The 12,986-nt window shown below is 43.1% G+C and overlaps 1 protein-coding gene across 2 annotated transcripts in view; it reads right to left on the bottom strand.

Annotated features, from left to right (window-relative positions):
• PLCE1 (phospholipase C epsilon 1) overlaps window positions 1–12,986 on the bottom strand; it is a 346,840-nt gene that overhangs the window by 40,208 nt on the left and 293,646 nt on the right. For both annotated transcript variants that reach the window (XM_066355286.1, XM_066355285.1), the window contains exons 20-23: window positions 10,153–10,274; window positions 8,631–8,748; window positions 3,200–3,331; window positions 1,822–2,112 (exon numbers count right to left, since the gene is read on the bottom strand). In XM_066355286.1, the coding sequence (XP_066211383.1) occupies window positions 1,822–2,112; window positions 3,200–3,331; window positions 8,631–8,748; window positions 10,153–10,274 (663 nt within the window). The remainder of the gene's footprint in view (window positions 1–1,821; window positions 2,113–3,199; window positions 3,332–8,630; window positions 8,749–10,152; window positions 10,275–12,986) is intronic.

Below are 12,986 nucleotides of genomic sequence, written 5' to 3' on the forward strand. Positions count from 1 at the left end.
CCAGTGGACACAGGGCTACAGACAGGGTCAGAGATGTGAGCCCACAAGCCACTTGGGACAGATTGAAAAGAAATTTTTACAACTTTGAAAATACTTCATTATTATTTCCACTTGTAAGTCCAAATCATACTGTTTTCATAACTTATCAAAAACACTTAATCATCATTAAGGTCTGTGGAATGCTCTCCGTGTTCCAGGCACTATGCTAAGTATGGTACTTCACCTGCATGGTGTTACTCAGTTTCAGTTGAAAGAAGCAAATATAACAAGGGCAACCCCCCACCCCCAACAAAAAAACAAACAAACAAACAAAAAGTCTGCAGGGTCAGCCACAAATGGGCACTGTTGGCACCAGTTCCAGGTGGCTAGCTGGTCCCAGAGTTAAAGGTGTAGTTTGACCTCGGCTGGAGGCAGGGCTGTGCTGTGGGTGACGGGTCCACAGTTAGTTAGGATCTGATTCATTTCACGTGAGAAGAAGGAGAAGCCGCTTGGCTGTTCAAAGGAAAGGCTGTGGCTTTTGAATGTGCTTCGAGGAAACATTGTTCAGCTACTCTTTCTTTATCTTCTGCAGCTGCCCTCTAGTCCCCATAACCAAATGGAAACAAAGTACTTTTTCCTCTAAACTACGAGTCCTTGAATTTATTATGATAAATCATTCTGGGACCTTGAGTAAATCAATCGCTCTGTGCCTTGGTTTGCTCATCTGAGGAATGGGGATCAGAAAGGTACCCACCACTTGGGGTTGCTGCAAAGATGAAATGAGATCATAGGGGTCAAGGAAAATTCATCTCAGTGCCTGGTGCGCAGTGAGTGTGCAATAAACGGTAGCTTTTTATTCTGGATTTATTTATTTTTTGTATTTTTCTGAAGCTGGAAACGGGGAGAGACAGTCAGATAGACTCCCGCATGCACCCGACCAGGATCCACCCGGCACGCCCACCAGGGGGCGATGCTCTGCCCCTCCGGGGCATCGCTCTGTCGCAACCAGAGCCACTCTAGCGCCTGGGGCAGAGGCCAAGGAGCCATCCCCAGCGCCTGGGCCATCTTTGCTCCAATGGAGCCTCGGCTGCGGGAGGGGAAGAGAGAGACAGAGAGGAAGGAGAGGGGGAGGGGTGGAGAAGCAGATGGGCGCTTCTCCTGTGTGCCCTGGCCGGGAATCGAACCTGGGACTTCTGCACGCCAGGTCGACGCTCTACCACTGAGTCAACCGGCCAGGGCTATTCTGGATTTGAGGCCTCATCAGTTATTGCTGTTAATGAATTTCACCAACAGTGGAGAAACACAGACACTACTTTCTCAGTTTACATCATTCACGTTTCTCCATGCCATGTTAGCTACTCTTACAGCAATGACCATTCTCCTCCATTTCCATCTCAAAGGGGTGAGAAGAAGCTAAAATGGTTTTAAACTTACAATTTATTTGGCGTGACAACTTTTCGACTGCAAAGAATATCTTCGCAAGACAGCTAAGAGGTCTTAGAAATGCTCTGCCTCAAAGATCTTTAGAAACAAACTAGACAAGAGTCCTAAACAGTGTCTTGTTCATAGATACACAAGCACAGCCTTATGTTTAAAAAGGGAGCAAGAACAGGAGACTATTATTAGGGACCTAGTTAAGGTTCTTTTCTATTGTCTGAGCTCTGAGACATCGAGGGCACAATTTGGTATCAGATTCACTTGTAGTTTTACTCTTACATAGGGTGTGCCCCCGTCTGGAATCTCGCCCCTTTAAAAAATGTTGTTTGCTGTGAACGGCAGCTACTGAGATATAAGGCTCAGAGGAGAGAGGTGAGGGGCCCCCGCGTGCCGCAGGCCCGTTACCGTCTGTCTGGTAGTTCAGAGCCACGAGCTGTATCCCGTGCAGCCAGAACACGAGGGGATTGGGGTTGGACGAGTCGATGCGGGTGGCAGCCGGGTACGTCCTCAGCAGCTGACAGGTGGTGTGCTGGATCAGTTTCTGAGAATACCTGCGACACAGACGTTTGGCGGCATTTTCATTCAGCGATGAGATATGGTAACATTTGGGAGTTCTAATGATAGCGCTGAGGGACGTGGCTGGGCTGAGGGGGGAGGAAGATTCCTCCCAGGCCTGTCGCATTCCTTCATAGGAACCTAAACCCCCCAAAAGATTAGCCTCAGGTTAGTGTGGAAAACTTGACACGTTTTAGAAAGATAAACCTGCACGATATCCCCGTAAACAATTATAACCAGGTAACACATCGGAATAGCTCTTAATAGTGTTACTTAGTGTTAAACTATTAAGTGTACACTATAACAGTGTTATACTATAATAGCAGTTATTTGTGAGTTAGTCTACCAACTTGAGACAGAATGATAGTTACTAAATTTTAAAATGAATGTAGAAACATCAACTTAAATCAAAAGCCTGAAATCCTTTGCCTCAGTACCTCATCTGTCCTGTGGATATATTTGCACAATACATAACAATATATGTACAAGGGTGTTTACTCTAGCATTTTTATAGCAAAACAAACAAATGATAAAAAACAAATAAAACAGGCAACAAAAAACCCAGGAAACAACTCAAATGTTCAGCCAGTGAAAAGGTGGTTAAATAAATGACTATATACACAATGGAATACCACAGAGACATTAGGAGAGTAAAGTAGATATATGTACAGAAAGCTATTTGAAAAGTTACAGTAATATAAACGTTATACAAGTACAGCTATATCCCATTTGGATCATCTTAAAAAGGATCTTATTTTTCTTGAACAAAACACAACAAACTTAACAGTGGTTACCTCTGAGGAATAGAACTAAGCCATTGAGAATGGCAAGGAATTTTAATAATACCGTGTATTGTTAGAGTTTTTTTAACTATGAAAATTTATTGCTTTTATAATAAAAAGTAACTAGCTATAAAATGGACATATCTTCTGGAGTTATAATGGTAAAGAGAACAGTTCCAAAAACCACTAGAATGTTCCAAGGTAGTTCCAATTTTTTTCCTTTTGAGGCAAACACTGTTAGAACAGCTTCAGTGAAATACTATTTTTCAGGAAGTTAAAAATGTAAATTTAAAAAATATTTTAACCGCACTTAGATAATATAAACATACATGAAAATAAAAAAATAAAAAAGAATAAAAAGTTCAAGGGAAGTGCTTAGACAATAAAATGTTGGACTTATCCAGCATGCAGAATCAAGCAAAGATATTGTAAGAAGGTGACTTTACTTTTTCCAGATGTTTTGTTAAATGATGCTGTCTCCCCAGGGCTCATTCGGCCTGGATTGTTGCCAAAAATGGACTTCCTGCTTTTCCTTTCTTTTCCTCTGCTAGAGCCAGATGCATTTAGAGTTGACAGGCCTGTTCCCATAAAACGAAAATAAATAAGCCAAAAACTACAAGAGAGGGAACTCAACATTTTCCATCCCTGCTAATGTTTATTTTGAAGTCCTACTACTCCCTTGTAACCCAGTACAGAAGACCCACTAGCATTTTTAGCACTGTTAATAATAGTATTATGGGCAATTAGAATGAAGTTTTTATCTCCGGAGGAAGTGTGACAAGAACTGCATGACTATGACAGGATGACCACCACGGCTACTTGATGGTGCACCAGAAAGACTTCGAAAAACTGCATAAAAAGAAAGTGCACCAGTCAAGGTTTAATTATCAGGACTTAATTGCTCAATTTGGAGAGATGAAAGAATGGTTAAGAGCCCAAGTTTTAGTCTGACCAGGCAGTGGCGCAGTGGATAGAGCGTCGGACTGGGATGCGGAGGACCCAGGTTCAAGACCCCGAGGTCGCCAGCTTGAGCGCGGGCTTATCTGGTTTGAGCAAAGTTCATCAGCTTGGACCCAAGGTTGCTGGCTCGAGCAAGGTGTCACTTGGTCTGCTGAAGGCCCCCCCGGTCAAGGCACATATGAGAAAGCAATCAATGAACTAAGGTGTCGCAACGAAAAACTGATGATTGATGCTTCTCATCTCTCTCTGTTCCTGTCTGTCTGTCCCTATCTATCCCTCTCTCTGTCTCTCTCTCTGTCCCTGTAAAAAAAAAAAAAAAAAAAAGAGAGCCCGAGTTTTAGTGTCAGATTGTCTGGGCTGAATTCTGCCAGTCTAAGCCTTGACTAAATATCTACCTTCCCCTGTTCCTCAGTTTCCTTATCTACAAAATAGGTGTAATGAGAGGGACTCACAGGGTTAGTCTGAGGATTAAGTGGGAAACATATTTTATGATAGTGTGTTTGTGGCTTTTCTTTCTTACTCCCGGTCCCACCACTCCCTGGATCCTTCCTGCCTGGCACAGTGCCCGGTGCACAGCAGCGATTTAATAGCTATCTGCTGAACGAGGAGAGGCAGGCGCACCGTGCGGACCTGCATCTGGTGCAGGACAAGTGGATTAAAGGCATCAGTGAAGCCAGGGTTGCCTCCAAACTGTTTCTACTGTCTACAGTTTTACCATTAGAGAGTAATTTCTTCAGCTGGAGCAGCATCCAGCAGGTCCTCTTTGAGGTGAAAATACACTTTCCAAAAATACCATCAGAGAAGATAGGATAAAGTAGTGTTTAACAAAAGCGTAGACCAGGGGTCCCCAAACTTTTTACACAGGGGGCCAGTTCACTGTCCCTCAGACCGTTGGAGGGCTGGACTATAAAAAAAACCATGAACAAATCCCTATGCACACTGCACACATCTTATTTTAAAGTAAAAAAACAAAACAGGAACAAATACAATATTTAAAATAAAGAACAAGTAAATTTAAATCAACAAACTGACCAGTATTTCAATGGGAACTATGCTCCTCTCACTGACCACCAATGAAAGAGGTGCCCCTTCCGGCAGTGCAGCGGGGGCTGGATAAATGGCCTCAGGGGGCCGTATGTGGCCCGCGGGCCGTAGTTTGGGGACCCCTGGCATAGACTTTGGGGTTAAAATCCAGTTTCTGGTGGTGTGACCTCACACAAGTCACTTATTCAACTCCACTGCTTTCTCATCTGTAAAAGGGCTGTGGTTACGATTAAATGAGATAATGTGTATATACATACTTAATGGAGTGTCTCATTCAAAGAAAGAGCTCAGTTCATAGCAGCTGTGGGCCATCTTTATTTTTTTTCTCGGAAGTATCCATAACTGTAAAGATGTACAAACTTGGACTAGTGAGTTCTCATGCTTTATCTTAACATTTTGTGTGAACTTTTGCCTCTACACGATGATGTAACAGTAGATTTTCTCCCGAGTAAAACCAGCGAGGGGCCAGAGCGAGGTCCTGTATTCATTCTGGGCTTCTTGCACACACCTGGCACGTGTCGACATTCCCTAGGGAGATGTGGGGCCTTCTGTGAAGAGCCTGCCTACTCTCTCAGGGTGAGCAGGGAAGCAAGAACAGGGCTGGGTGATCAGGACAGAGGAGGAATTCGGTGAGGCTGGGGAGTAAGCGCGGGAGCAACAAAGAACTTCCGTCTGCCCTGGCGGCCCATTCACCAGTAAGAACAGCAACCACCACCATTTCCAGGGAGCCAGTTATTTGTAGATAGGATACTAGTCACATTATGTACTTTACTGTTAATTTTGACAACAACCCTGTAAGGTAGGACTGTTAACGTCTCTTGTATAGATAAGGAAACTGAAGTGCAGAGGAGTTAGCTAACTGTCCTCGTCAAGGTCATCGAGGAATCGAGTCCTACCACTGAAGCGGGTTTGTGACCTTGCGGAAGGTCGTGCCACATGGTCTTCATGCTGCCTCACTGCTCCGAAGATGTGTCTGCCTGTGGCTCCTTGGAAGGGACTTGGGATGGTGAAGGGTGAGATGCATTGAAATGGATAATGTGGCAAAATTAAAATCAATAAAATTTTATGATGTTTTTCCCAGGAGCACCAAAACAAATCCTAATCACAATAAATATATAGAAGGTATTATAACAATGATTCTGGCAACAGAATTTAGTTATTTTGGGAAAGGGAATAAATTTGGGGAAAGAAAAATGTGTAAAACTTCAATTATTAAAAGCCTTAAAATATGGTATATTTATAAAGAATGTGTGCCATATAAACACTTAAAAAGAACAGCATATTGGGAATTTAAAAAATAAGCCAAGTGAGTGAGCCATGCTTAGCCTTTGCCTTGAGTCAGAAGCTGGACCGAACGGACTTGGGACTCTAACCGCACACCACGCTTACCTTTCAGTGACTTCAAAACCCTTTGCTCAGTGTGTGAGGAAATACAAAGCCTGGGGGATGGTTTGGGTGTAGGGTCAGCTGGGTTTCTAAAGAACAAGAAAGGGTGGTTCTTGACTGAAGTGGCCTTCCCATTTGCTCCCGTGATGGGGACATGCAGGACACGAGGCTCTTCTGACAGGAAAAGGATTTTTCCTCATCGTAAGAACAGTTTCACCAGCTGCAGATATGGTCATGCACTTCTGTGAGAGAAAGTCTTGATCTCTGAAACTAAACCGAAATGGCTAGGTTCCTGCATTTCCTTGAATTCTTTGCTCGCGACTTATTCTTTCATACCCTCCTCAACAGAATCCGCTGGTGGGCAAGCAGCAGCAGCTGCCCCAAATTCCAAGCTGTTTAGGGGAGAAAGCTTAATATTGAGAAAGTGCTATCTACGATTTTTCTTTCTAACCTTTGCTGTGTAAAAAGCTCACTATTACCTAATTTTTAAATACCCAATACCTTTGTCCCAAATTCAGGGCAGAGCATAAGAAATGGTGTTTAAGATAAACTTCTGGAAGCCAGGATCTGCATTCAGACCGTGTGGAAAAAAGTGAGGGCTGGCATTCAAGTCCCTGTCTGGGCCAAGTTTATATTCCTGTTACTAACGTTTAGATAACCTCCCCAACTCCAGGCTTTCCTGTTCTCAGACTTCTTGTGGAAGGGAATCCTTTTTCTTAGTATAAGGAAGTGAATTTTTCCGACTTCCATTTATTTACAGAGTTTCCTGTTTGCCCTTCACCTCCTGCTGTCCCCTTTGTGGGTCACACAATTGAGTGAGCTCACGGGTGACACACCCTGACAAGACAGGCAAGGCAGTGCAATGAGACAGGCAGGCTTCAGATTTCTATTTCTGCCACTTAAGAACTGGAGCGAAGCTTTGTTCTTGTGGAAGTGGTTTATCAGCACTGTAGTTCTAGAAATGGCCAACTGGGGACACTTCTTCTCTCGCTGGACACTCCGTCCTTGGTCCTTGTGGTTTGGGTGGACTCTGGCTGCCCAGCTTAGGGACGGGGCATGTGACACAGGCCTGACACTGTAAGAGCACTGCTTGCTCCTGGCCACAGAGACTGGTTCAGAGATGGGCAAAGAGCCCCATGAAAAACAACCAAACCTCTGCTGAAAGTTCTGGAAGAGATTCTTACACTGAATCTGGAAACATGGAGCGCTACCCTGCTGCACTGGCCTTCCAGCCACAGAAGGACTGGGGCCAGCACAGCAGAGACAGAGCGGGAGACGGGGAGAGGGAAGCCCTGGCTCCGGCTGTACCTCACACGCCTGTATCCCTTCAGTTTCCAATCCAGGAGCCAACACATGTCCTCTTTGCCTAAGCCAGCTGCTGCCACTTTCAAACAAAAGGATATTAACAGCTACACTCTGAAACCTAGGGCCAATTACTTTATCTCTCCGTTTTTGTTTTTGTTTTTTTAACGGAGACAGAGAGAGAGTCATACAGAGGGATAGACAGGGACAGACAGACAGGAAAAAGGAGAGATGAGAAGCATCAATTATTAGTTTTTCTTTGTGTGTTGCAACCCCTTAATTGTTCATTGATTGCTTTCTCATATGTGCCTTGACCGCAGGCCTTCAGCAGACCGAGTAACCCCTTGCTAGAGCCAGCAACCTTGGGTCCAAGCTGGTGAGCTTTTGCTCAAACTAGATGAGCCCTTGCTCAAGCTGGCGACCTTGGGGTCTCGAACCTGGGTCTTTCGCATCCCAGTCTGATGCTTTATCCACTGCGCCACCGCCTGGTCAGGCTGTTTGTTTTTAACTGGGAATATATTCACTACCTCATGAAATTATGAAGGTAATAAGATGATGTATGTAATTTAATTATGCAAATCCTGGTACTTAAATGCTTAATAAATTTTAGCTACTAGATGTTATGATTATGATTATTTTTAGTGAGTGAGAGAGGGATAAACAAGGACAGACAGGAAGGGAGAGAGATGAGAAGCATCAACTCATAGTTGTGGCACCTTAGTTGTTTATTGATTGCTTTCTCATATGTGCCTTGACCAGGGGGCTCCAGCTGAGCCAATGACCCCTTGCTCAAGCCAGTGACCTTTGGGCTCAAGCCAGTGACCATGGGGTCATGTCTATGATCCCATGCTCAAGCCAGCGACCTCAGGGTTTCGAACCTGGGTCCTCTGCATCCCAGGCTGATGCTCTATTCACTGTGCCACCACCCGGTCAGGCTGAATATTATTACCATTATTAATTATTATGAAAAGACATAATATGATCTTAAAAATAAACATTTTATGGTATTTTCCTCATGAACATCACAGCAAATTATAATAACAAATATTTAAGAGGTATTGTAACAATAATTTCAGTAACACAATTTAGTTATTTTGAGAGTCTTCACAATGCCCAATTAAATAAATAGTATATTTTCATCTTTTGTTATCTTTAAATGTTTTAGATGATTTTTCCAATTCTTACCTGGGAATTTTACTGCTTGGCAATAGATGACAAGGTCAGAAAGCTCTGGTGCAATCTGTCTGCTTTCCTTTTTATTCTGAGGAAGATAAAATTCTTCTCCCAATTCCATGTCATACACCTATTAAGGGAAAAATCATAGCAGTTGACATGAATGGTATATGCCCCCAAAAGCTCTTGACCTGCTCCTTTTTCCTTTCTTAGGTCACCAGTGTGTTTCCCCTTGCTCTATGTTTTCCTGATGTCCTAACACCTTTTCTAGAGTAAAAACTTTCTGAGAGCAAGAAATGAGTCTAACTCATGGGATATAGCCCAGCATGGTAAACGTGGAACAGTCAATGCCTATTTGTGGAATGAATAGATAATTGAATGAGTATGTGCTGTGGTCTACTTTTCTTCTTCTTTTTTTTTGAGAGAAGTATCAATTCATTGTTCATTTAATTGTGCCATTGATTGCTTCTCAAACGTGCAGGGACCAGGGCTTGAGCGGGTGGACGTGTCACCTCAGAGCAACGCTCTATCCACTGTGCCGACGGCCAGGGTTGTGGCTCACGTTTCTGATATATTTTATTACTTTGTTCTCTAACCACGTCACTGCAACTATATCTATAGATTTACTCAGAGCCCAATACTGTGAGGCATGTGAGGGTTGGGTCTGGGTATCTCATTTATCCTGCTGTTCTCAGTGTCATGCCTCTGTTAACACCTCACAATCTGGCCCCTATTAATCTGGGTCATCCCAAACACTTTTAAACATCCTAGCAATTCCTTGAATTTACCTAGTTATCCTCTAGCCCTGCATGCCCTGTTTTTGTCTGCTTGGCCAAATCTTCCTTCTCCAGCATCCTCTTCCCTGATGCTCTGATCACACTGTGTAATCACTGTTCTTTCTACTTATCTGCACGCACTGTTTACAGCAGGGGTCCCCAAACTACGGCCCACGGGCCACATGCGGCCCCCTGAGGCCATTTATCCGGCCCCCGCTGCACTTCCAGAAGGGGCACTTCTTTCATTGGTGGTCAGTGATAGGAGCATAGTTCCCATTGAAATACTGGTCAGTTTGTTGATTTAAATTTACTTGTTCTTTATTTTAAATACTGTATTTGTTCCCATTTTGTTTTTTTTAGTTTAAAATAAGATATGTGCAGTGTACATAGGGATTTGTTCATAGTTTTTTTATAGTCCGGCCCTCCAACGGTCTGAGGGACAGTGAACTGGCCCTCTGTGTAAAAAGTTTGGGGACCCCTGGTTTACAGGTTGGTCTCATTACTAAACCACCTCCTGTGCTACCGCAGCATCCGCTGGCTACAGGGTTCATCTTCAGTAGGTATTGGTTGGATGAATAAGTGACTAACCTTCTACAAAAGGCAGGTGGGGGTCCCATAGCATCACCATGTGGGCTTTGGCATCTAAGGGAAAGTGAGGGGAAAGGTGAAGGGAAGGGAGAGGGAGGGACTGAAATCCCACCTGAAACTGGTGGGAGTACCACGGTCCAAGTGTAATTTAACAGAAACGGTTCACCTACCTTTCCTTTGTTGCAAGCGGAGTTATCTGCTTTCTTTATCCTCTTGGGGATTTCTTCGTTATACTCAAACTGAAGCTTGTCATTACATGATTTATTTTCAGGTCTGTCTTCTAGAATGTTGTCTGAAAATGAGTTGGCAGGCTTCAGCGAACAATGCTTTACTTAAGGGCTATGTCTACATCATTGCAATGATATCCAGCTATTTGTGCTTGTCTGTAAGACGAGGCTGGCTACGTGTTACCAACATGATGGTTTGAAGGATAATTTTTAATTTTATTAAATTATGTGTTTAGTTTTGATTGAATGGACTCATTTACTAGTAGTTTTGGTACCATACAGATATAATCTAAATGAGGAGGCTTATTTTATTTATTTATTTTTTTGTATTTTTCTGAAGTTAGAAGCAAGGAGGCAGTCAGACAGACTCCTTGCATGCACCTGACCAGGATCCAACTGGCATGCCCACCAGGGGGCAATGCTCTGCCCATCTAGGGTGTTGCTCTGTTGCGGCTAGAGCCATTATAGCGCCTGGGGCGGAGGCCATTGAGCCATCCTCAGCTCCCGAGCCAACCCTGCTCCAATGGACCTTGGCTGTGAGAGGGGAAGAGAGAGACAGAGAGGAAGGAGAGGGGGAGGGGTGGAGAAGCAGATGGGCGCTTCTCTTTTGTGCTCTGACTGTGAATTGAACCCTGGATTTCTACACGCCAGGCCGATGCTCTATCGCTGAGCCAACTGGCCAGGGCCGAGAAGGTTTATTTTCATATAGATTACTGGAACTGTGCAAAGATTATGGAAGATACCCTTGTCAAGAAGCTCTCAGCACACAAGTTTAAGAAGGATTTAGTGGGTGAAGCACTTCTAGATGGTGCATACATGATTTTATCACTCTCACTTAAAATAAGGCTATTAGCTTCCTTTACCCCTAGAAATGTCAAAACCAGAAGAAAAAAGACATTGTCATTTGCAATGCAGTTCTCACAATTATACTTAATTGGAAAGTAAATTTTTCATAATCCTTCACGAACTTATTACATAAGAATCTTAGGGATAGCAATTAAATGTATCTAAAAATATGTAAAGTATGAGAGATGCTTTTATACTTTGCTCTTGTTTTGAATTCCTTTTCAAAATGACTTTAAAGGTGTTAGTGGTATATCATGATTACGTTCTTTTAAAATGAAAAATAAGAAAGCACATTTCTCACCTCAGATTTACTATCTCAATCAGACCACAAATGCTTATACCAAAATATCCTTATACCAAATCAGGGCCATGCAGGCTGCCAGGAAGTAAGTGAGATCAATCACTTTATTACATTTTTATTCACATAAATGTCACAGCTTCCTGCTAATCAGGCCTAAGGAACTGGAAACAGATGTCGACATTCATGCAGGTAAAATGCCCAGTTCGATTGGCTTTATCTTCCTGACAGTTAGGAGCAGGAGAAGCAGTAAAAATATCTGCTACAGAAAACAGAATCAGAAAGTTGATAAAAGTAAGAAAAATTAAGACAAAAAGCCAGATAAATTAAACTAAGGTATGAAGCAAAGCATAAATAACAACAGCTTAGGTAGAAAGATAAAAGAAATAAGAGGTTTTCCATGGATTTAATATTTTGACTATGCAGGGATGCAAGCTAGCAAAAAAAAAAAAAAAAAAGAAGCACAAACATTGTTAATGTTTATCATGCTGCCACATTCACAGTTCATATTAATCCTGCCAATAATACATTATGTCAAGTGGATATACATTGATTAATTCATTAGAATCATGTAGTCATTGTCATAGAATGTTTCTATATTATGTTGCCAATCCAAATCTGTCCTCTTGCACATACAAAGTTAGTCAGGATAAATAGCAAGGTTGGGAAATACTCATCTATGTTTATTTAATAAAAATTAAATAAATAGCCATGTAGAACTTATTGGCTAAGAGGCAGAGTAGTGGTTCCTGAAATACATCGACCTCATTTGCAACTTCCTTCAGATTTTCTGGATGTAACTTTGGAATCATCACATTTTAGAGCTAAAAGAGGCTTCAGACTAATTCATTTTATAGATGTAAAAATGGAGGACTAGAGGGGTCAGGGTGATACACCGAGCCACCCGGATTCTAGAGATGGGTTCTCAACCCGGGCTGCTGGGAGCGCCTTAAACGGCCTGAGAACACTCTCATGCTTTTATGCAGAAAAGTATGTTTATTTCTCTGAGGGGATTGACCACAGCTTCCATCTCATCCTCAAAGGGACTCTAATTATAAGAAACTTAGAAACCTTTGCGGTCCACTTCCGAAGCTGGGGATAGCTCTCCCTTCAGCAGGCGGGTCTGCTTCCCTCTCCTCTCAGCTGGCGGTGAAGACGGTGGAGGGGAGCAGAGAGGAGCGCGGACCACAAGCAGAGGAGCAAGACTGACAGGCACTCAAGAGCGGAATAAAGAAGCCAGAACAGGACAGAACTAAACCAGTCACGGCAAAACTACAATGCCTGTTTTCCCAAACAGAGGAATCCTTCAATGAAATGGAAATAATCACGTGGTGGCAGTGGATTTAATTGTTACAGAGCCGAGATGTTAGTGCTGGAAGAAGGGAGAACATCAGTCGACACGTAACAAAACTTTCTCACTGCATATCGCAGGGGCCTACGGCCCAGAGCGGTGTATGGACATTGCCCGAGTCTCACAGTCCATTGGGCAGAACCTGGTGGGGCCCCGTTTCTGTGTGTACCCCACCCCAGCACATGAGGGTTTTCAAAAAGCACTCAACTATTACAGAAAATCAGTGGGATAGAGTTTAAATTTTACTCTTCTGAAAATACAGGCATACCTCATTTTATTGTG

This window comes from Saccopteryx leptura, chromosome 13 (assembly GCF_036850995.1).
Source record: "Saccopteryx leptura isolate mSacLep1 chromosome 13, mSacLep1_pri_phased_curated, whole genome shotgun sequence".
In the NCBI taxonomy this organism is placed as follows: Eukaryota; Metazoa; Chordata; class Mammalia; order Chiroptera; family Emballonuridae; genus Saccopteryx; species Saccopteryx leptura.